The sequence below is a fragment of the Onychomys torridus genome, chromosome X (genome assembly GCF_903995425.1).
Source record: "Onychomys torridus chromosome X, mOncTor1.1, whole genome shotgun sequence".
Lineage (NCBI taxonomy): Eukaryota > Metazoa > Chordata > Mammalia > Rodentia > Cricetidae > Onychomys > Onychomys torridus.
The window spans coordinates 10,226,179-10,251,899 of NC_050466.1; the positions used below are offsets into that span (position 1 = coordinate 10,226,179).

At 39.2% G+C, this 25,721-nt stretch overlaps 1 protein-coding gene across 1 annotated transcript; it reads right to left on the reverse strand.

Moving 5' to 3' along the window:
* Window positions 1-585: 585 nt before the first annotated feature.
* Window positions 586-25,505, reverse strand: Fundc1 (FUN14 domain containing 1). The gene is made up of 5 exons (XM_036174653.1): window positions 25,300-25,505; window positions 24,473-24,629; window positions 21,050-21,125; window positions 2,647-2,775; window positions 586-2,047 (listed from the first exon to the last, which is right to left on the reverse strand). Exons 1-5 carry the CDS (start codon window positions 25,325-25,327, stop codon window positions 1,970-1,972), a joined length of 468 nt encoding a protein of 155 aa, XP_036030546.1. The 5' UTR covers window positions 25,328-25,505; the 3' UTR covers window positions 586-1,969.
* Between the last annotated feature and the right edge of the window lie 216 nt (window positions 25,506-25,721).

The window sequence follows — 25,721 nt, forward strand, 5'->3', positions numbered from 1 at the left end:
ATTCAACGTGTAGACCAAGCTAACTCAGAGAGATCTGCCTGCCTGTCTTGCAAGTGCTGAGATTAAAGGTGAACACCACCACACACACCTGCTGTTGTTTCTTGAGACAGAAGCTTACTATGTAGCCCAGGCTGGCCTCCAGACCCTGTGATCCTCCTGCATCAGCCTCCTTTAGGCTGTAATTATTGCACTCTACCACCATTTCTAACTCTTCTTTTCATTTGTATATTTGGACTCTCCAAGGAGTCCCCATATTAGTATACAACTCTTCATACTAACTGAAAGCTTGAGAGCAGACACATTGTGTTTCCCCTACTCTCCTAATATATCACCCCCAAAACAGACACTATAAACATCTTCAAAATGAAAACCGAGACTGGAGTTCCCAAAGTAGACTGCCTTGCTGCACAGGACCACCCAGGTGTGGTGCTCAGAAGCAGGGCCATGGTTCTCATGGTTCTACCAACATGACTTGAACACAATCAAGATATTTGCTCCTTTTAATTTTAGAACAATGAAAAGCTTAGTCAGTTAAAAATGAAGAAAGGTTTTAAAAAAAGAACAAGTATTTATAAGCACAATCAGTTCATATTAAGAAACTGAGTTTTATTTAGCATTCTATGAGACACTAATGAGAATAAAAGAAATTAAAAATCAATCCCACATTGAATTTTAAAGAACTTTAAGACAGTAAAAGCACACAGCTTGTAACCAATACCAGAAATATGAAACGACACATTTCCAATACAAAGAATATACTGTGGGTGCTTCCTATCACAAGGAGATAGTCTGAATGGCTGCAATCTTTCCAATCTGAAGACTCCAACCTATACTGTTTTGCTGTTTTCCCCAACGCCAGCATACAACTCTAGGCAAGACAACATACTGAAAGTTGTCTTGGATAAGGGAGGCTCTGAACAAGCGTGATGCTGGTTCTGAGAAACAAGTAAACTGGCCTAGTATTCAAGCAACATAATTCTACCAATGCGCGAGAGCCACACAATCAAGGAAGCAATTATATTTAAGCTATAATTTTATGACTACACAGAAAAATCACAGTTCTTCAGACAATAAATTCATATTTTACCATTAAGCATTTTAAAGCAATATGTACCTTTTGGTAAAGAGGCCAAAATTATAATTAGGATTTTTACAAATAAAAAATGAGATGCATTTGAAGTTCATAAAATGTATCAATGACCCAACTAATAACATACTCCCAACATACTCCCAAATTAGTACTGTCTAGACTATCAGGGATAAATAAATCAAACAAACCCCCAAACTAGAACATACAATGAAACATTTTAAAAAGTGAAGACATTACAGAAGGAAAAATGTTTTAGGCATGTAGTATTTCCTTACAAAAGCCTTTAATGAAAAGATACTACATAACCAAAGTAAGAAACAGGAGGGGAAAAAAGATTGATACATCAGAAGAGTTTAATATCATAATTATTCTGTTGTTTCTAAAGCCTTCCACAAAGGGGTAATACAATTCTTTACTTAATTGCAAACACATTTTTTAAAAAAAGTCAGCCATAATGTTGAAGCTATAAGACATTTTTTAATCATTGGCATTATACAGTAAAGCACAAAGAACTTTTAAAATACAACAGGGTAATATTTCATTGGACAGTACACATAATGGCTTTTTTTCTGTCTCCATATATCCAATGATTGTATTCATAGGCTAGTTTCTAAATAAATGTAAATTAAAAAACTGGCAAAAGCCATGATTTGCTCAAGAATACTATTGTTTACATAGCACATAGGCTGTCTTACAGCAGATACTAGCTTGTCAAGCTTCAGGTGGCAAAAGGCTAAGCTGTTGCTGTTGCTGTAATTGTCCAGCTGGTTGTTCCTCACTCTGGAGATTCTGGGGCATGTGCCGTTCAGAGACCGCCCTGCTGCCACCAGTTAGTTCTCTTCTCTCTGGTGGATCCACTAAGACAGAGCCTTCGAGTCCTTAAGATGCAAGGCCTAGCAAAAAGCCTCCTACAAAGCCACTGGATACCACAATGTTCTGCTTGATAAATTCTGTTGCCTAAAAATCAAAATGTCAATAAAAATACTCTTAATTATGTTACAATGCAGACGAACCTTGAAACATTCCATTAAATGAAATAAGACAGACAACAAAAGGACAAATGCACAATTCTACTTATGTACACTCTGTGAGTCCCAAAGGAGAATGGAGGACTAAGGGGAAATAAGGTTTAATAAAATCAGTTTTTACATTTTGCAAATAGATAGAGGTAATAATTATTGAGAAGCATGAATGTATGCAATGCCTCTGAATTGTATACTTAAGCATGGTAAACTTTATGATATATTTAACAACAATAAAAAATGCACAAATTACCAAAAAAAACTATTAATTACTGAATTCAAGATAAGTAACATTCTTGACTTTTTTCTTTTGCTGTTTTTCTTTCTTGAAATGGGTTTTTATTCTTAGCTCAGGCTGGCAGACTGGTCTATAATTCATGGCAATTCTCCTCATTCAGTCTTTCAAGTACTGGGATCATAGGCATAAGCAACCACACCTAGCTAAAACATCATTAAAACAATGCAATCCTGTCATATTTTCTACTGAACATAATAACAAAAAAAAAAAGAAAGCAAAATTGCTCATTGTCTTACTTCTTCAATTATATTGTTGATTTCGGGTGCTGCTTTATTGGCTCGTTTCTTAATCTGTCTTTTTGCTTTGTTTACATCTTTTTCAACTCTCTTCCAGTCGATCTGCACATAGCCACTGTGACTGGCAACCTGTAAACATGCAATAAAAATGACTATCATCCCAGAAGTAGAAGGCCATTTAGATTTCCCAGAATTCATGGAGCTTCAAAGTAAGAAACTGGTATTGACTCACCAATTACTCATTCAAGAGGCACTGAACAGAGAGGACCAAAGTCTCCACTCCTTAGGAGTGCTCCTTAGATGTACAGGCTGGGAAAGATTCTAAAAGCTGTACTGTAACTATTATAACTGCTTTCATCCTACCTTTTAGAATAGGGAGTCAGCTAAAAAGAAAGATTATCCAAAGTATATGAATAAAAAATAACTTTTAATTAAAGAGATGTGAAACAGTAGACAGTTGACAAGTCATTAAGGAAATTTAAAATAGCCTGGTAACGGCTCTTCACTAGTTCTGAGTCTACTTAATTTAAGATAATGTGGGGAAAAGGGAACCTCCATTCACTCTTGGTGGGACTGCAGGTTGATGTAGCCTTTCTGGAAATCAGTGTGGAGAATTCTTAAAAAAAAAAAAAAAAAAAAAAAAAAAACTAAAAATAGCTGGGCAGTGGTAGCGGTGCATGCCTGTAATCCCAGCACTCGGGAGGCAGAGGCAGGTGGATTTCTGTGAGTTCAAGGGCAGCCTGGTCTACAGACCTAGTCCAGGACAGGCTCCAAAGCTACAGAGAAACCCTGTCTCGAAAAAACAAAAACAAAAAAATCCTGCCCTGGAACTCCCATCTGGACCAGAGACCAGAGTAACTCCCATCTGGACAAGAGAAACTCCCATCTGGACAAAATAAGGAGACCCCAGGGACTTCCCCAGACTCAGAGTCCAGCCCCCCAGCTCCTATCCAGCCAGCACTCTCATCTGGACCAGAGAGAGGCTCCCTAAATCTGTCAACTCTCTCTGGAACAAGTACACTGATAAGACCAAGAACGAACACAAGAGGAGATGGGCAGACGTCAAGGCAGAAGTACATACAACAAAATAAAGAGCAATACAGCATCACCAGAACCTAGACCTTCTCCAACAGCTAGACCTGAACGTCACGGAATGGAAGAAGAAGAAGAAAACAACCTTATAAGTAACATCATGAAGAGGCTAGAACCTTAGATAGAAGAAATCAAAAATAAAGTAGAGGAACAGAAAAACAAAAAATGGGAAGAACGCTATAAAAAACTAGAGGAAAGGACAATTAAAGCAGAAGAAAACAATAAATCCTTGAATGAAAAAGCAAGGGAGACAATCCAAGACCTGAAGAGGGAAATAGAAAAAATGAAGAAGACACTAGCAGAAGGAATGTTGGAAATAGAAAATATGAGTAAACAAACAGGAACTTCAGATGCAAGTATAACCAACAGAATGCAAGAGATGGAAGAGAGGATCTCTGGTATTGAAGATACGGTAGAAGAAATAGATTCATCAGTCAAAGAAAACACTAAAACCAACAAAGTCATGACCCAAAATGTCCAAGAAATTTGGGACACCATGAAAACACCAAACCTACAAATAATAGGGATAGAGGAAGGAGAAGAATACCAACTCAAAGGCACAGAAAATATATTTAACAAGATCATAGAAGAAAACTTTCCCAACTTAAAGAAGGAAATGACTATGAAGATACAAGAAGCCTATAGAACACCAAACAGACTAGACCCCCCAAAAAAGACCCCTCGCTACATAATAATTAAACAACTAAACGTACAGAATAAAGAAAGAATATTAAGGGCAGCAAAGGAAAAAGGCCAAGTGACTTATAAAGGCAAACCCATCAGAATAACACCCGATTTCTCAATGGAGACTTTGAAAGCCAGAAGGACCTGGACAGATATAATGCAGACACTAAGAGACCATGGATGCCAGCCTAGACTAATATACCCAGCAAAACTTTCAATCATCATAAATGGAGTGAACAAGACCTTCCAAGACAAAACCAGATTTAAACAATAGTTATCCACAAACCCAGCCCTACAGAAAGCACTAGAAGGAAAATTCCAACCTAAGGAAGGCAGATACACCCATGAAAACACAGGCAATAGATAACACCACAGCAGTAAACCCCAAAGAGAAGTACACACACACTACCACCAAAAAATAAAAATAACAACAGGAACAAACAATCACTGGTCATTAATATCCCTTAATATCAATGGACTTAATTCACCTATAAAAAGACACAGACTAACAGAATGGATACGAAAACAGGACCCATCTTTCTGCTGCATACAAGAAACACACCTCAAATTCAAAGACAGACACCTCCTAAGAATAAAAGGCTGGGAAAAGACTTTCCAATCAAATGGTCTTAAGAAGCAAGCTGGTGTAGCCATCCTAATATCCAGCAAAATAGACTTCAAATTAAAATCAATCAAAAGAGATGATGAAGGACATTACATACTCATCGCAGGAAAGATCCACCAAGATGAAGTCTCAATTCTGAACATTTATGCCCCAAACACAAGGGCACCCACATATGTAAAAGAAACATTATTAAAGCTTAAATCACATATAAAACCCCATACATTAATAGTGGGAGACTTCAACACCCCACTTTCACCTCTGGACAGATCGGCCAAATTGAAACTTAACGGAGACATAATGGACTTAACTGATGTTATGGCTCAAATGGACTTAATCGATATCTACAGAACATTCCACCCAAACAAAAAAGAATATACCTTCTTTTCAGCACCCCATGGAACCTTCTGTAAAATCGACCACATACTTGGTCACAAAGCAAATTTCAACAGATACAAAACAATTGGAATAACCCCCTGTGTTCTATCAGACCACCATGGTTTAAAGTTAGATTTCAACAACAGAAAACACTACAGAATCCTACAATCACATGGAAGCTGAATAATGCTCAACTGAATCACCAATGGGTTAAGGAAGAAATAAAGAAAGAAATTAAAGACTTCCTAGAGATCAATGAAAATGAATACACCACATACCCAAACTTATAGGATACTATGAAAGCAGTGCTAAGAGGGAAATTCATAGCACTGAATGCCCACATGAAGAAGCTGGAGAAATCTCACGCTAGTGACTTGACAGCACACCTCAAAGCCCTTGAACAGGAAGAAGCAAAGTCTCCCAGGAGAAACAGACGCCAGGAAATTATCAAATTGAGAGCTGAAATCAATAAAATAGAAATAAAGAGAACAATACAAAGGATTAATGAAACAAAGAGTTGGTTCTTTGAGAAGATCAACAAGATAGACAAGCCCTTATCCAAACTAACCAAAAGACAGAGAGAGAGCATCCAAATTAACAAAATCAGAAATGAAAAGGGGGACATAACAACAGACAATGAGGAAATCCAGAGAATCATCAGGTCATACTTCAAAAACCTCTACTCCACAAAACTGGAAAATCTAAAAGAAATGGATACTTTTCTGGATAGGTACCACATACCTAAGTTAAATCAAGACCAGATAAACCATTTAAATAGTCCAATAACCCCTAAGGAAATAGAATCAGTCATTAAAAGTCTCCCAACCAAAAAAAGCCCTGGACCTGATGGTTTCACTGCAGAATTCTACCAGATCTTTAAAGAAGACTTAATACCAATACTCTTTAAATTGTTCTACACAATAGAAGCAGAAGGTATATTACCAAACTCCTTCTATGAGGCTACAATTACCATGATTCCTAAACTAAACAAAGATGCAACAAAGAAAGAGAAATACAGACCGATCTCCCTCATGAACATTGATGCAAAAATACTCAATAGAACAGACTCCAAGAACACATCAAATCAATTATCCACCACGATCAAGTAGGCTTCATCCCAGGGATGCAAGGGTGGTTCAACATACGAAAGTCCGTCAAGGTAATACACCATATAAACAAACTCAAAGAAAAAAACCACATGATCATCTCACTAGATGCAGAAAAGGCATTTGACAAAATCCAACACCCCTTCATGATAAAGGTCTTGGAGCGATCAGGAATACAGGGAACATACCTAAACATAATAAAGGCAATCTACAACAAGCCAACATCCAACATCAAATTAAATGGAGAGAAACTCAAAGCAATACCACTAAAATCAGGAACAAGGCAAGGCTGTCCCCTCTCCCCATACTTATTCAATATAGTACTTGAAGTTCTAGCCAGAGCTATAAGACAACATAAAGAGATTAAGGGGATACAAATTGGAAAGGAAGAAGTCAAGCTCTCCCTATTTGCAGATGACATGTTAGTATACATGAGTGACCCCCAAAATTCAACCAAGGAACTGATACAGCTAATAAAAACCTTCAGCAACATTGCAGGATACAAGATCAACTCAAACAAATCAGTAGCCCTCCTATATACAGTAGACAAACAGGCTGAGAAGGAAATCAGAGATACATCACCCTTTACAATAGCCACAAATGATATAAAATACCTTGGGGTTACGCTAACTAAGCATGTGAAGGACCTATATGATAAGAACTTTAAGTCCCTGAAAAAAGAAATTGAAGAAGATGTCAGAAAATGGAAAGATCTCCCATGCTCATGGATAGGCAGGATTAACATAGTAAAAATAGCGATCTTACCAAAAGCAATCTACAGATTCAACACAATTCCCATCAAATTACCAACACAATTCTAAACAGATCTGGAAAGATTAATACTCAACTTCATATGGAAAAACAAAAAACCGAAGATAGCCAAAAGAATCCTGTACAATAAAACAACCTCTGGAGGCATTACAATTCCCGACCTCAAGCTCTACTATAGAGCTACTGTAATAAAAACAGCTGGGTACTGGCATAAAAACCGACATGTGGACCAATGGAATCGAATTGAAGACCCTGACATTAACCTGCACACCTATGAACATATAATTTTTGACAAAGAAGCCAAAACTGTACAATGGAAAAAAGAAAGCATCTTCAACAAATGGTGCTGGCATAACTGGATGTTAATGTGTAGAAGGCTCCAAATAGATCCATATCTGTCACCGTGCACAAAACTTAAGTCCAAGTGGATCAAAGACCTCAACATAAATCCAGCTACTCTGAACCTGATAGTAGAGAAAGTAGGAAGTACTCTTGAATGCATTGGCACCGGAGATCACTTTCTAAATATAACACCAGTAGCACAGACACTGAGAAAAACAATCAACCAATGGGACCTGTTGAAACTGAGAAGCTTTTGTAGAGCAAAGGACATGGTCAACAACACAAAGAGACAGCCTACAGAATGGGAAAAGGTCTTCACCAACCCCACATCTGACAGAGGGCTGATATCCGGAATATATAAAGAACTCAAGAAATTGGACATCAAAATGCCCAACAGTCTAATTAAGAAATGGGCTATAGAACTAAACAGAGAATTCTCCACAGAGGAAGTTCAAATGACTGAAAGACATTTAAGGAATTGCTCAACATCCCTAATTATCCAGGAAATGCAAATCAAAACGACTCTGAGATACCACCTTACACCTGTCAGAATGGCTAAGATCAAAAGCACAGAAGACAGCTTATGCTGGAGAGGATGTGGAGCAAGGAGAACTCTCCTCCACTGCTGGTGGAAATGCAAGCTCGCACAGCCACTTTGGAAATCAATATGGTGCTTCCTTAGAAAATTGGGAATCCATCTCCCCCAAGACCCAGCTATAACACTCTTTGGCATATACCCAATGAATGCTCAATCATACCACAAGGGCATTTGCTCAGCTATGTTCATATCAGCTTTGTTTGTAATAGCCAGAACCTGGAAACAGCCTAGATGCCCTTCAACTGAAGAATAGATAGAGAAAATATGGTACATCTACACAATGGAGTACTACTCAGCAGAGAAAAACAATGACATCATGAGGTTTGCAGGCAAATGGATGGATCTAGAAAAAAAATCATCCTGAGTGAGGTAACCTAGACTCAGAAGGACAAACATGGTATGTACTCACTCATAGGAGGATACTAGATGTAAAACAAAGATGACTAGACTGCTACACAACTCCAGGGAGGCTACCTAGAAAACAGGACCCTAGGAAAGACACAGGGATTGCCCAATGACAGAGAAATGGATGAGATCTACATCAACAACAACCTGGATGCACTGGGAGTAATGAAGGGCAAGTTTCAAGGGAAAGAGAGCTTAGGGGAGAAGGAGATCCCAGCTGGATCAAGAACAGGAAGGGAGAACAAAGAATAACACACCATGATAAATGATGACCACATGAGAACAGGAATAGGCAGAGTGCTAGAGAGGTCCCCCAAAATCCACAATGATACATCCTCTGTAGACTGCTGGCAATGGTCGAGAGAAAGCCTGATCTGACCTAGTCCGGTAATCAGATGGCTAAACACCCTAACAGTTGTCTTGGAACTCTCGTCCAATAACTGATGGAAGTGGATGCAGAGATCCTCAGCCAGGCCCCAGGTGGAGCTCCAGGTGTCCAACTGTCGAGAAAGAGGAGGGTCTGCAAGAGTGTGAATTGTTGAATCCAAGATTGCAAAAAGCACAGGGACAAATAGCCAAACGAATGGAAGCCCATGAATTATGAACCAAAGGCTGTGGAGCCCCCAGCTGGATCAGGCCCTCTGGATAAGTGAGACAATTGAATAGCTTGATCTGCTTGGGAGGCACCCAATCTGTGGGACCAGGATCTGTTCTTAGTGCATGAGCTGGCTGTTTGGAACCTTGGGCTTACACAGGGACACTTTGCTCAGTCTGGAAGGAGGTGACAGAACCTGCCTGTACTGAATCCACCAGGCTTAAATGAATCCCCAGGGGTGCCTTGATCCTGGAGGACATGGGAATGGAGGGGAGGGGCTGGGTTAAACGTGGGGGTGGAGACGGAGGGGGGAGGACAGGGGAACCCATGGCTGATGTATAAAATTTAAAACACATAATAATAAAGAAAAAAATTTAAAAAAACAAAACAAAACAAAATAAAACAAAACAAAACAAAACTAAAAATAACTCTGCCAAATAACTCAGCTACACCATTCTTTGGCATATGCCCAAAGTACTTGACATCCTACTGTACTTGCTCAGCCATCCATGTTCATTGCTACTCTGATCACAATAGTAGGAAACAGAAACAACCTAAAAGTCCTACAACTGACAAATGGATAACAAATACTATTCATCTATAAAGAAAAATGAAACAGGGCTGGAGAGATGGCTCAGCAGTTAAGAGCACTGACTGATCTTCCAGAGGACCTGGGTTCAATTCCCAGCATTCACATGGCAGCTCACAACTGTCTGCAATTCCTGTTCCAGGGGATCCAATGCTCTCATACAGACATACGTGCAGGCACCACATAAACACCAATGTACATAAAATAAAAATAAATTAAGCTCCTGCACTCAAGAGATCCTTTAAAAAAATAAAGAAAATAAAAATGAAGCTGGGTGGTGGTGGCCCACGCCTGTAATCCCAGCACTTGAGAGGCAGAGGCAGGTGGATCTCTGTGAGTTCGAGGCCAGCCTGGTCTACAAAGCGAGTTCTAGGAACAGCCTCCAAAGCTACAGAGAAACCCTGTCTCGAAAAACCAAAGAAAAGAAAAAAGAAAAAGAAAAGAAAAATGATTTGCAAGTAAATGGATGGAACTAAAAAAAAATACTTTATTGACTGAGTTAACTCAGACCCAGAAAGACAAATACTGCATGTTCTCTCTCATCTGTGGTTCCTAATTCCAAATCTTTAGGTATGAGTATATAACCTGGAGTAAATACAGAAACCAGAAAAGGGAAAAGGGACTATAGGCATGGGATATCCTAGAAATGGGAATAGTAGGATAGAAACATGAAAGGGGGAAATTGGGGATGAGGTTTAATTGACTGGCAAGGGGTGAGGTGTTATGGAGCAATCTTTTTGTACACTGTGAAGATATGTCTTTGCCAAGGTGTCTTCTGATTGGTTTAACAGCTAACTGACAATAGCTAGGCAATAAGAAATTAGATGGGAGAGCCAAACTGAGAGGACACTGGGAAGAAAGGCAGAGTCACGGGAGTCTGAGGAGTCAGAGGAGATGCTGTGAGATGCAGAGCTAGCAGGATGGGAAATAGGTACATGAGGTAAATGAGCTTCAGGGCAGCATAAAGATGAATAGAAATGTGTTAATTTAAGTTATAAGAGCCAGCTGAAAATAAGTCTAAGCTATCAAGCAAGCATTTATAATTAATATTAAGTCTCTGTGTGGTCATTTGGGAGCCAGCTGCCAGGACACAGAAAAACTCTGCCTACAGCAAGGGGCGGGAGCGGGGGTCAATACGGAACAAGGGGCATGAGGAGAGGAGAAAATAGCACTAAGGATGTTTGAAAAAGCCATAAGGAATCATATTATTTTTTATGGAAAATTACATGTAAAGAAAATTAGTGTCTATATATACATATAGTGTACCTACACACACACACACACACACACACACACACACACACACCCCACACACCACACACACACAGAGTTATGCCACTTGGGCTGACAATACCACCCTGAGAGCCATTGACTGTTAAACAAAAATCTCCAGTACTAGCCATCTTGAGTTGGTCCAGGGTGTCAAAGAGATTCCCAAAATAATATACGCTATTGCTATTGCCTTTGGTTGTCTCCCAGAGATTGAACGTAAGTATGTGGGTTGGGGATTTAGCTCAGTGGTAGAGCGCTTGCCTACCAAGCGCAAGGCCCTGAGTTCGATCCTCAGCTCAAAAAAAAAAAAAAGTAAGTATGTATTGCTGAACATACTATGCACTTTAGACAGAGGATTTGGAGGATCCGAGCTAGATCTAATCTGAAGTCTCCTCCCTGAGGATTCTAGCTCTCATAGTACCAGAAAGGTACTATACAAAATGCCAAGGGAGGAAAGCAATCAATAGTCCTACCCATCCATTATGCATATGAACCACAAAAACAACCAGCATGAGAAGATATCCCCAAAGGCATAATAATGATATCATATCTAGGTAGTAACCAACAACTATCTATTTGGACTTAAGGCTTCCTCAACAGGAAGGAAAGTATGCCTGGTACTTACTGGAAATCTAGCCAACCACCCAGAACTAGTGAGATCATGGATCTTATAGGTGAACCTACTATTGCTACATTCCTTAATCAGCATAATTCTTAACTGCATTCTAAATACTTATCTTGATAGTCAGATAAGTGCAGCTTTTAACCATCATCAAAGCAGCTTTGCTTTGCAGCAGTTGGATATGATTACAAAACACCCAGACCTGACAGATATATCTATAACACAACTCCTGCACCTAAGGTTCAGGGAACATCTCAGAATAAAAGGGGAGAATCTAAGGAGCCACAGAACTAGGAAGTTTGCTGTGAGATCTTGTCTCTTAGAAATAACAGGGAAGCTACACCCATGAAGTCTCACCAATATGGCTGCTTAAAAGAGTACCTGAACAATACTACCAACAGACATGCTACAATGGAGGGGGGACGTCTCATAGAGCCCCACCCTAGACAAAGAACTGCAGGCAATGAATGATCGCTGAAATGGGGAGAATTAGTCAACCCCAGGGAAGAGCCTCTAATTGGTTATCCAGTTCCAAGTTGTCATCCCTGAAACTATATACATACAAGCAACACTAAATGTCTCCACAGGTTGTATTTATATATGTATGCATTTATACATATATGTAATAATAACAGAAAAGGAGGCCATGAAATTTGAGAAAGGCATATACAGAGAAAGCTGGAGGTAGGAAAGAGAAGGGGAGTAATGATGTAATTATATTTTAATTAAAAATCTTTATAGTAATTGCTTTCCATAATAAATTTCATACTATAAATCCTTTTTATAAAACTATAGCTAAATGCTTATTCATCTTAAGAACCCTACTATGAAATTACAGAGCCACTGCAAAATTAGAACAAGAACGATAACAAGATGTAACTAGTATAATGAAAATATAAATATAAATAAGCATATAAGAAGCAAATAATTGAACTATATATACTTTTATAAACCACTTCTATCAATTTCACGCATTTGCCGGGTGGTGGTGGTACACGCCTTTAATCCCAGCACTCAGGAGGCAGAGCCAGGTGGATCTCTGTGAGTTTGAGGCCAGCCTGGGCTACCAAGTGAGTTCTAGGAAAGGCGCAAAGTTACACAGAGAAACCCTGTCTCGAAAAACAAAAACAAAAACAAAAACAAAAAACAAAAAAAAATTTCACACATTCTTTGTAAATTTTTGACTACCAATCTCATACATTGTAGGATTTTAACAACATATAAAATACTTGAAATAACAAAAATATCTGATTTCATATAAAGACTGACTGGAATCTTAGGTTCTATTTTCTCTGTGACTAACTCCACAACAGAATTGGTTTATCTGCAGTTCTTCCTATACTCACTCACCAGCGATCCCATCAGATTCCAGCCTTAGAAAGAGGTGATCAAACTGAGCAGCATATGAAAGCTTTCCCGGTAGAACCTGACACAGTGATGTGGATCCTAGGCACGGCAGTGACAATGAACTTCAGAAAAAGGAGCCTAAGCTAATCACACTAGTTGATTACTTTGAAACTTCTGTAGTATTTAACCTTAGGTTGAATTTCAACTTATCTTCTTACTGAAATACAAAGATTTCATGCATGTGCATGGCTTCTGATGTTGGTTAGAATAGCCAAAATGCTATCCATATTACCACACTCTGGCAATACATAATTCAACTGTCATTTTCAAGATTTACCATTGTAAGATACTATTTTTTTTAAAGTAATAAAACCTTTGTATCATGACTTATGTTGGTGATAAAATAACCAAAAAGCAAACAAACAAACAAGCTTTAAATTCTCTCCTGGAGGTGACTGCTTATGTACTCCAATCCCGTAACTTAAAAATGGAGGCCATCTAATCAGACAGATGAAATAAATTCTCACAAATACAATTCTATGTATAAATTTAAAAAACAAATTGCTACCAAAGTCAGTAAACCCAGCTAATTTGAGAAAAAAAGATATTGTAGATACTTTGAAAGTAAAGTATCATACAGTTGCAGGGTAAATAAGAAAGCTTAAGCTACGTAGGACATAAATGTTTCTCTAGGTTCCCCTTCTTCAATACCTCCAAGCAATTCAAGCCTTTCTCCTGCACTCTGTCCATACCACAGGTACCCATCCAGCTAGGCCTTGACTACCACAGGTACCTATCCAGCTAGACCTTGACCACCACAGGAATCCATCCAGCTAGGCCTTGACCACTACAGGTAGCCATCCAGCTAGGCCTTGACCACCACAGGTAGCCATCCAGCTAGGCCTTGACCACCACAGGTATCCATCCAACTTGGCCTCAACCAGTTGATTTGTTTGCCACTATCTATCTCTCCCAGTGAACTGTGAATCTCTTTTTCCCTGGTCACAAATAGTGTCATGCAAAAAGATGAATGAGAAACACTGAATGAATGATGATAAAGACAATGAATAAATACTAAATCTCCAAAGTTATATTAATCAACCTGGTTCAAAGAACACTTTAACAAAGAAACTGGGCTAGATTAATCCAAAGGGTCCTATCATGTTTACTAGTGAGAGGATGATTTCCACCTGACATGGATGTGACCCACTACCACTGAAGAAATTTCCTTGAGAAGTTCATCACTCTCTTCCCTTAGAGAGACACCTGTCAAAGGGGAACAGTCTGAACTGAGCAGCATGCTGCAGTACAATCATCAAGGATGAATTATCTGTTCCCAGTGAGACTGAATTACATCTAACCTAATAGGCAAGTGCATCCTCAGAACTGACCATACAGGACCCAGTTTAGTCTTGTTCACATCTAACTTATCCATATAAAGAAACTCAAACCAGCAGACTGGAGAGGAGGTAGAACAATGATGACCACTTTTTGAACTATACTTGACTTTTCTACAGCACTTCAATATTTAATGAAATTACATAAAGAGGCTTTATTAGAATAAAAGCTTCTCAGTTAAAAATAAGGAGCTGAGGGTACAGCTCAGTGGTAGAGTGCTTGTCTGATGTGTAGGAAGGACATCCTGGATTAGATCCCCAGAACTACAATAATAAAAAATAATTATATGTTAAAAATAGCACCAAGCTTTCATTACAAAGATTCATTGTTGCGTGAAAGCTGTAAGGAGGTAGATGGGGCTTCCCACTTGTGAACCTCACCATTAGGAATCCAACTGGCTATTTCATTAGGAAGATTCTTCATCTCCTAATTTCAGGAGTTCAGATAATTCTTCTTAGACTGGCTAGATTTCCGGAAATGGACAGTCCCATCAAGGATTTAGAGTTCCATTAAATTTTAGTACCTAGTTCTTAAATATGAACAATCAAGGATCATCAGGCACAGAGGAAGGAAGGCTTTTAACATGAAAATAGGAGACCAAAACAAACAAGCAAGGAAAGGGGGTATACATTTAGAGAAGGGGTTGAGGGTGAGGTTCAGTGTTTGACCACTTGTCTAGTATGTTTAATTTTAACACTGGAAAACAAAACAACAGAAACAGCAACCGAATGTAAAAATTAGGGGAGGTTTTAAAACAAGAGCTGAAGATGTAGCTCTGGTAAAGTATTACAAGGCCCTGTGTTTGACCCCTAATACCATAATATAAAACAAAACCAGTAAGAAGAGAAGGAGGAAGGGAGCGAAGCAAAAAAGAAGGAAATAAACCGAGAAAGGCAGGCAAGCAGGCTGGGGAAATGGCTCCATGGGTAAAGGTCTGCTATATAAGCATGAAAATCTGAATTTGATCCCTAGTAGTAACATGAAAGCTAGATGAGGCTACATACATACGTAGTCCTAGCATTAGGGTGGAGACAGGTGGGTCCCTAGGACTCAATAGCCAGCCAGTATAGCAGAAACATCGAGTTCCACATTCAGTGAGAAATCCTGTCTCAGAAAAGAAGGTGGCAAAACCTCTGAGTGCACAGACATAGGCAAGTGAACCTGCACACATGCATACACCACACAGACATACAGATGCACAAATAAATATATGAGTAAATAAATGAATAAATGAATAACATGAACACTGATGATCAGAGGAAGTAATGCACAATTTTTGAAAGAGCTCCCCATGGCTAAATCAATAACAATTTGATCAAGAAAATGGTATTTAGATTTTAAGCCAAAATATAAAATAAAAAATTAAGTCCATACTGATATAATTTAATAAAAATTAATAAATGAAGAAGAGACAAGTCTTTAGAATTTTTTTTCTCCTTCTGAGACAAGGTTTCACCATGTTGCCTAGGCTATCCTTAAACCCCTGGGCTCAAGTAATCCTTCTGCCTCAGCTTCCCTAATAGCTGGAACTATGCAGACTATACATATCATTACCTCTGACTAGAAATTTTTAAAAACAACTTATGTAGACACTTGTCCTCACCTCAGGGAGGTCACACCTACTCTTCATGTGAGGGCTGCCCTAGTGATTGATTCCCTTCTACAGAATATAGAATAGAAAGAAGAAAAATTGGTATGTACTTTCATAAAGGGACAGTGGAAATGCAATGGATGTATACTTACTAGAGGCACTTGATATTTATTTATTTAGTTAGTTAGTTTTTCGAGACAGGGTTTCTCTGTGTAGCTTTGAGCCTTTCCTGGAACTCACTTTGGAAACCAGGCTGGCCTAGAACTCACAGAGATCCACCTGCCTCTGCCTCCCGAGTGCTGGGATTAAAGGCGTGTGCCACCACACTTTTAAGAACCTTTATTTTCAATTCAAATCAGAGATGGGGTAACGGGATCAAATGGGATATAGGAGACTCAATTTCATATAAACACAGTCTACCTCCTTAATTTCTTTTAAAAAATAATCATGAATAGCTTAGAGGAATTAAAATATATGCACAAGGGCTGGGGCTACATGTAGCTCAGTGCTAGAATGCTTGCCTACTATGCACAAGGACTGAGTTCAATCCTCAATACCAGTAAATTAACAAACAAATAAGCAGAAATGGAAAAACTCAGATAGGAGATGAAGGTGAAAATATCTCAGAAAATAAACCAAAGAGACAGAACTAAAAATCAGGAAGACGGGCTATGATATTAGACAGCCAGTCTAGGAGATGTATATCACAAGAAATACAGGGACAGGGCAGCAATGACAATAAACACGGAGTAGGACTTGTTCACAAATATCAAAAAAATTCCTGAACTGAAAGGGACCACAGTGGGTAAGAATAGACCCACAGCAAGAACTATCAATGTGACAAATCAGAACACTGGAGACACACATACACAAAAATCTTCTAAGCATTTACTAGGAGGTAGGGAGAGGGAGGTACATATACAAATGGTCAGGTATTAGAATGGCTTTAGACAGCAACATTGAATTTGGAAGACAAGGCAGAAATATCTAAACCCAGCTGAACTATTACTCAAATGTGAGAGAAAATGAAAATTTCAGACATGCAAAAATCTCAAAACTTATACCACCCATGCTTATTTTTCTCCACAAGTTACCTGATGTATGGTTTGAATAGGTATGGCCTCTATAGATCCATGTGTTTGAATCTTTGACCCATAGGGAGTGGCACAATTAAGGAAGTGTAGCCTTGCTGGAGTAGGTGTGGCCTTGTTGAAGGAAGTGTGCCCCTGTGGAAGCTTTGAGGTCTCATATGATCAAGCTAGGCCTAGTGTGGCAGTCTCCTTTGGATCAAGATATAAGAATTTCAGCTCCTTCTCCAGCACCATGTCTACCTGAATGTCACCATGCTTTCTCCCATAATGATAATGAAGTAAACCTATGAAACTGTAAGCCAGCCCCAATTAAATGTTTTCCTTTATGAGAGCTGTGGTCACAGTGTCTCTTCACAGCAATAGAAACCCTAAGATACTTGAAGATATAATAATGGGAAGATGTGTCCCTTGAAAATAGGAAACAAAACAACATGAGATACAGGAAACAACCCAAGACAGAGCAGAGGAAACATTCAGAATGGTAATGAAAGAGAAATCCCCTGCTAACAGGCATAGGCTAGGCCTAGAAAACAAGCAGAACAGAGGAGCCTGGGACAGCCTTCTCCAGAAGACTAAACTAGCTGGCTAATGCATATTCCCATAAGAAAAGATTTAGATAATGAGAATACATTAAAAAAAAAAAAAATCCCGGGGCTAGAGAGATGGTTCAGCGGTTAAGAGCACTGTCTGCTCTTCCAGAGGTTCTGAGTTCAATTCCCAGCAACCACATGGTGGCTCACAACCATCCATAATTCTATCTGGCGCCTTCTTCTGACCTGTAAGCATACATGCAGACAGAATACTGTATACATAATTAATAAATATTTTTTTAAAAAATCCCAATCTTACTGGAAACAAGGCCCAAACCTTCCCAGTGTTTTTTGTGCTTTTTCTGTTTTATAAATAAAATTCACTTTTTAAATTCTGTTTTATTTGTCTGTTTGTTTTCTAGAGGGAAAGACAGTTTGGAGTTGGATGGGTGTGGAGGTGGGGAGTATCCAGTAGGATATGGGAGAGGGGAAACCATGATAAGAATATATTGTATGAATTTTCAATAAAAAAAACAAGAATTCAAGCAGCTCATTTAATCATAGATACTTATCCTACACAATGATGAAATAATACTCAAGGGCCAGAGGGCATGGGGGAGGGACAGAAAGCATTCAGGTGTATAACATAGGGGGAGGTGGGGACAGAACAGGACAACTCAAAAGGGAACAGTGACTATTCCACAATGTGAAGCCAACAGTGAAAAATCTGCTGCTGAAAGATCAAAAAACTGGTCAGTCAACTCAGGGAAAAGAAGGTTCTGTGAGAAGTTAAAATGGTTGCTTCAAGGGAGGGAAAAATCGGGGTAGGAGGCAGAGGATTAATCTGTAACAAGCTCTATACAATTATCTGTCCCTTATATAAACATATAACTTTTAAAAAAGGTGAAATACTTATATGTCATTGTCTACTTTTTTAACTTAAGCAGGGGGAGTGGAAAAATCTGTGGCTGGTTACGATTCATTAGTTGTACATACTACTGTACTCAGACCTGCTCCGATGTCTATTTTAAGAAGGCAATATGATAAATATCTACTGAAAAACATTTAATAATGTTGGTAGAAAAACTTCAAGTCTATCCCAAACTAATACTTATCTTTAATTATAAGCAAAGGTTATAAAATATGGAATCAGGCCTAAGAATATGAGGCAATTAGCTTAAAAGCCATTTCTTTATCTAGTTTCTCTTTCAGGTTCCTCCTACTGCGTTTTCAAGGCTAATTATATCTGTGGGTGAAAGTGGTTTGATGCAGACAGGACCTGTGCCCTTCTGCCTTCAAGACTTCAAAAAATACCAGGCTTGGAAAAGCAGGAAGTAGCAATGATAAAATGTGGGTTTGAACAGTGAATACTGAATGGACTGAAATAGAGAGGTGAACATGCAGAAATAGATAAAAACAAACACACAATTCAATTCTCTTAACAGTTTTAGTATACTCTGCTTTAGTCTAGTTCCCTTTGCAATGAACAGAAATGACAACTAGTTTTCAAAATACCAATAGATTCAAATATGCCCTTGATTCTATACAAATGCAAGTCAAAATCAGCTTAAATAAAATTTTCTTCCATGTAAACACTAGCATACATCCAAAGGACCAAATTAGAAATTAATCACATTATTTTACTTCTATCACAAGAAATATTGCTCTTAATATTGTTATTAATATAAAATACATCCTTAAAACAGCTGGCTAGTACACTACTTGAATTAGTGCTTAATTCATATAAGTACTATCCCTTTGCACTTAAGGTGACTACACTGGTTATTACAGGATCAATGGCTTAGGTACTAAAGCCAGATTTTGGTTGCTATGAACAGCAATCACTTCTTCTTAAATCTGATAAAACTGACAGTTCTCCTATCTTTAAGACTGTTGCTAACATTCATTCTCAGAGATTTTCAATTCTGAGATTTACTATATTTGATTTTCTTCAGGAAATACTATTCTGAGGGAAATACATACCAGTCAGACATGAATGGTAGATAATATCCTCATAAACATTCTCTAATAGCAAAGCATTTTTAACCCCTAAAAGAGGATGAACAAAATTAAAATTTTAATCTACCTGTCTTGGAAATAGGATTATGGATAGGATTATGGATATTTTTAAACTTAATTTTCCACTTTCTGCATCCTCCTTCCTTCCATCCTTCTTTCCTTCATTTCTTTCTTCTTTCTTTTCTCTCTAAAGTCTCAGTATATATCTAAGTAGGTCAAGGCTGGCCTGGATCTCTAGATCCTTCTATCTTAGCCTCTCAGCCTCTTGAGTGCTAGAATTCTAGGCCTATATTGTTAGCAAATGGTGCCCTTCCACCCCCAGCCTGCCTTCAGCAACTCAGGGCCAGTAGCCTCTTCATCACCAGCCATTAAATGCAACATGTGTACCCTTTAAAACATCCCCACAATCACAGATAGCTCTCTGGCCATCACAGACAGATCTCTCACTCTTTGTATGTCTCTATTTCTCTCATTGTCTCTGTCTCTGTCTCAGTCGTCTCCACTCCAAGGCAGTAGTTTGCTCCCCCACAATAAATCTCTTGCCTGAGATCTGTTACATGATATGATCTCTGTGGCATTCCATTCTTTAGCCCCAATCAATCCACCAAAGTACTCTTCCATAGAAACCCTACCATATACCACCAAACCTGCCTCTAGTTGTTCAGCTTTTGACATAACTAGGCATCAGTTTACGGAAAAGAATATAATGAATGCACAGTGTGATCTATGAACCAGGTATGGTTGTATATATTCATAATCCCAATTTACCAGTAAAATTCAAAGGCTCAACTACTAAACTACAGTCCCAGCTGTTTAGTTTGGTTTGCTTTGAGGACTAAGTCTTGCTTTGGACTTGTAGTCCTCCTGTCTCAGCTTCTTGAGTATCTGGGATTATAGATGTATGCAACCACATCTAGTTCAAAGTTATCGTTTTATTTTATTTATTTGTTTATTTATTTGGTTTTTCAAGACATGGTTTCTCTGTGTAGCCCTGGCTATCCTGGAACTCATTTTGTAGACCAGGCTGGCCTTGAACTCACAGAGGTCTGCCTGCTTTTACCTCCAGAGTGCTGGGATTAAAGGTGTGCACCACCACCACCCAGCTAAATTTATCTTTTTAATAGTTGATACCACATCATGCTGTGCATATATTAGAGAATCTAGAAATATTTAATTTGTTTACTTTTATTACAGATGCAAGCTTTCAAAACTCATTATAGTTTTTCCATGAACTAATAACTAAAAGAAAATTTCTACCTCCTATTGAAATGAACAGGAATGAAATGAGTTAACATTCTGTTTCTAATGGCTACCTGTATAAGTAGAAGCAAGTACGGAAGCTCTAGCATACCTGCAGGAGAAGAAAGCCACCACCTACTGCAGTTGCCGCAAGTTTTCCAACCTTCTGGAATAAAAATCCTGCACACCTTTAAGGACAGAAATAACAAAAAATAAGAACAATCAGTGGTGCACTAAATTTCTTCTACATTTTACTGCTTTGCTAATAAGAGCTTAATGTCCTCCCATTTCTCCCATTTCTCCTGATAATGTCCTTTGCCTGCTCAGAAACCTTTCAGTGTTTGCCTTCAGTCATACAGGGTGGTTAAAAATGCACACTAAAATGTCTGAGATTTGCTGCAAAATGAGGAAAGAAGAGAAGAGGGAGACTTAAAAGGAAGATAAAAAGAGCAGCTACTGAAACCAGTTGTGAGTATTTGAGTTCATTATACTCCTTCTCCATTTGTGTAAGCTGAAATTTCCCACAGTAAATCATTTGCTTCTTTTGCTTAATGCAGTCAAGGTGTTCCATACATCTGGCCAACACATACTCTATCCAAAGCAGCTCAAACCCAGTTAGATTCAAATGCATCAGCATCTTTATTTGAGCTACTAGTCTTCCCAATTCTATAGATTCCTGCCTAGCTCTGCCTATGAAAGCCTTCCTGTCCTGGGTGTCATTCCACTTTTATGATTACATGGCCCACATTTCTCAGAGCCCCCTTATCTAGTATTGACTTTCAGTTTAAAGCTTGTTTTGTCTCATCTAACTGTAGAGTGTCACCCCATACCTTTTGCATGAACTCACAGTTCCCTTGCTATTCCAGATCAAAATAGCACAAAAGAATCCCAGATTTCCAACCTAAGCCTTGTGCACTAAATTGGTGTCTCCCCCAAATTACTGTCCTTCACGAGACTTTACTTGGAAATAAGGTCACTGTTGATGTAATTAGGTAAGATGAGGTCATACTGGAACCGGTAGGTCCTTAATTCAATGAGTCATGTCACAGGGACACAAACACAGCCAAAACAACTGCTACAAAGGTTCCGATTTCTATGTACCATTCTCCATTTGCCACTTCACATTCATTTCAGATTTCCTCATCTTCAACTGAAAGTTTTCTATACCCTGTCTCTAAAACTGTTTTTTCCTTTCTATTCTTTTGTTAATTTTTTGGCTCTGTGTGTGTGTGTGTGTGTGTGTGTGTGTGTGTGCATGCATTTACATACATGGACATCCAAGCACAATGTACATGAATTAATTCTCTCTACTATGTGGGTCCTATGGTCCTACGGATAGAACTCAAGTCACCAAACTTGGCAACAAGCCTATTTGCTAAGCCATCTTGCCAGCCCTCCTTTGCTGGTAATATAATGGTAATATAATGTTGGGATTCCATAACTGTGCTTCTAGGCCATGTTCTAACAACACCAGAATCAGTCTTGAAGGCCTCCAGGTCTCCTAGCAACCACCCATTTTCATACTAGTTTTCATTTCTTATGATCAAAAACCTACAGCTACCTACCTACTACAGCTAAATATAATCTCCTCAGGCTATCCTTCATGTCTTGAATAGGTCTGAAATGTTGTTAGGTTCATGCCTATTAACTGTTCCTCTTTTATGCCACAATATCACACCAATGTTATATCCTAAGAATATTTCAAAATGTTACTATATTGAATCTACACTACAGTTCAAGTCATTACAGCAAATCACCTATGTAGCTGCCGATGTCACTCAGAGGTAGAGTGCTTGCCTGCCATATGCAAGGCTGCAGATGTCACTCAGAGGCAGAGTGCTTGTCTGCTATATGCAAGGCCCTGAATTTACTCCTACACTAGTTAAAAACAAAAAACAAGCCACATATGTATTAGTGTTCTATTATACAGTTCAGGCCATAGGATGGCTCAGCAGGTAAAGGCACTTGGCACCAAGCCTGAAGACCTGAGTTTGATCCTCAAAACCCACATGGTAGAGTGATCTGATTCCTATAAGCTGTCCTCTGATCTCCACACATACAAATAGATCAGTGTCAAAACAAAAAACCACAAACCATTACATAGCTCCTGGGTTGAATACTTGGCAGATTCTGATAATGAAAATGTATGTATTACTAGTATCAAGAATATGTTCCTCATACAGGAGTCAATAACAAAGTCTCAGAAAGAGAAAAAAAAAGTAGCAAGTATCTACAATATCCCAAGTTGGATGCTCCATAAGCTGTGTACCATAGCTAGGAAGCATCAGTAACTAAGATGACCCTACTAACTTCTTCTCTGCCTTTAGGCTTTTCAAGAAAACCTGGCAATCATGGGCCTTCTTACCAGGTTTGGTCTACAAGAAGAAAATGTGCAGTAATCTTATAATTCTACTTCTCAATTATTTTTAAAATATCTTTTAACATTGGGCTTTTGGCCATGACTCCATTTAACCAGTCACCTCTGGCACCAAATTATGAACTGATTTAAGGGGGGCAGAGGTGTATTAATTCTACAGTGAATCATCAAAGTGACCAAGGTCCTCAGCAAAAATTTCTGTTCTAACTGCATGCTTTTTCAATAAAGCATTATTAATACCTTGCCTGTGTGCCATGGTATCTTCACAATAGTTGGTTTTGTTTGTTTTACATTATAAAAGAACTTTTATAAGAGGCATAGGGAACCATCATTATTCCAAGGTCCATGTAAAACACACATGAAGAAATGTTATTTACCCATGCCACATGGAAGTTTGTATTTTAATTAACACAAGATGAATTTACCTTAGAATATAAAGAAAAAAATGCTTACACTTTAAGCACCATCACTTCAAAAGAGTCATCAACATTTTTCAAAATGTTGAACTGGTTCTGCCCCTTATTATCTGGTTAATCTTTTATTCCAAAAATAACAGAACTAAAATACACGGTAACAACAGTGTAATCATGTGGTCTGAGTTACTGCCTAGTTCATGGTCATTAAGCACTCCTTATTGTACTCGACATTATTGGAGAATAAGCAATCGCTCCACTAATTTTAACACAGAAGCAATGCTGTCAGATCTTCAAAGTACTGTCATAATCTGAACACAAAAAATCCAATCCGCTGCATCATGATGAATAATTTTTTACTGACCATTAATGCTTCTATGTACAGAGCCGAGACTCCTAGAGGCCAGTTCTGCAGTGGGAGTTCTCATGGGTTTTTCCAGTTGTTGGCACTGAATAGCAAATAACTATAATTAACTTGCTAAATTTGGAAATTTGATAATGAATCAAAGGAAGGGTAATGGGGGACAAATGGAACTATGGTGGGCCTGTGACAGAGGGAAATCATCAAAATCCAACAAGGAGTGTCTGAAGGTTGACCTAACCAATTACATCAAGGAAAAGCCCCAAAGTTGTACTCTTCTGGAATTAACAGTGGAGAGCCATCGAAGATATATGGTGACTGGCCTATTTACAAAAGGACAATAGCTAGGTTCCCATTGAAATTTAATGAAAAAGATGTTCTCACCAGCCAGTCACGCCACCCATTACAATCTGGGTAGCTACGGAGTATTTTTCTACCATAGGTCCCGAACTGTGGCCAAATACTCGATTCCACCAGTGGTGTCTTCTTGCATACTCAGTTAAATCCAACACTTCATAAGACTCATCATCGCTTTCATAGTCTTTAAAAAACACAAAACGAAAACATAAATCAAATCAATCTATACTCAGAAATGTCTCACAAACTGTTTTCATAAAACCTGTGACTGTCATGTCTGGCCTATAACTAAAGATGGCCAGATGGAAACGAATACGCAATATTAACTCAATCCCTGAGACTTGGGCCTCAAGAGTAAATTAGGGCATAGCAATAGCATCCCCATAAAGACATAGGGACATGCAGCCAGGAGCCAATTGAGTTACAAAGCAGTGAGTGGTTACCCACCCAATCATACTAAGGTCAAGGCAGCACGGTCCATTTCTATCAGTGGGTTAAGGGGGAGAAGGCATGTTCCTTCCCTGAAAGAACAGGTTAGGAAGCCAGCCAAGGAAATCTAGACAGGCCTGAAACAGAACCAACCAATCAACCCACCAACCCCTCTACTGTAGCAAGATGGAGAAGGGCTCGAGGTGGGGGCAGGGCAGGGTCCGGCATTGATAAGTGTAGGGGAGCATGGTGAGTTCCGCAAAGAGGCGAAGGTGACGTCTGGTTTGGAGGGGGGTTGCTGAAAGGGGCTGTGTAGCGACCGAGCCCCAGAAATACTGGAAGAGGGGAAGGGAGAAGCACCATAGGAGCAAGGTCGAGAGCTGTGGGCCGCGTCCCAGAGACTACTTCGGGCCCTGGCTGCTCACCTTGGGGAGGGGGGTTCCGGGACGCCATGATACCGCCGGCGGCCAGTTCGGGGTGGTCCCCGCCCGCCCTCCTCTCCCCAACACTTTAAAGGACGCTCTAGGCCGAAGTAGAAGTCTATGGTCTCTCTTTTTTCTCAGCCTCCACCTCCTTCTCCTCCTCCTCCTCCAGACTCAGTCTTGTCACCGCCCACTCTTCCCAGCACAGCGCCATCAGCACTTTGTGCGCAGACGCAGATGTAAAACTCGGGATTAGGGGCGGACTATTTGCGTCCCCGCCCTACGAGGGCTTATGGGAATTGTAGTCCCGTGCTCTTCTCCCCGAGTGGCCTGGGCATCTCCCAACCCCCACTGGAGTTTCCAAGAGAAAATTTCGTTATTCTTTTTTTTCTTTAAGCTGAAGGGATAGGTGGAGGAACGGCGCT

Excerpts from the sequence above, each read along its gene's own strand:
- Fundc1 (XM_036174653.1), bottom strand. The coding sequence starts at position 25,327 with ATGGCGTCCCGGAACCCCCCTCCCCAAG. Across the intron at positions 21,126-24,472 it reads ATGGGTGGCGTGACTGGCTG|GTGTGCAGGATTTTTATTCC; the intron begins GTGAGAACATCT and ends CTGTCCTTAAAG. Across the intron at positions 2,776-21,049 it reads GTGGCTTTCTTCTCCTGCAG|GTTGCCAGTCACAGTGGCTA; the intron begins GTATGCTAGAGC and ends GCATGTTTACAG.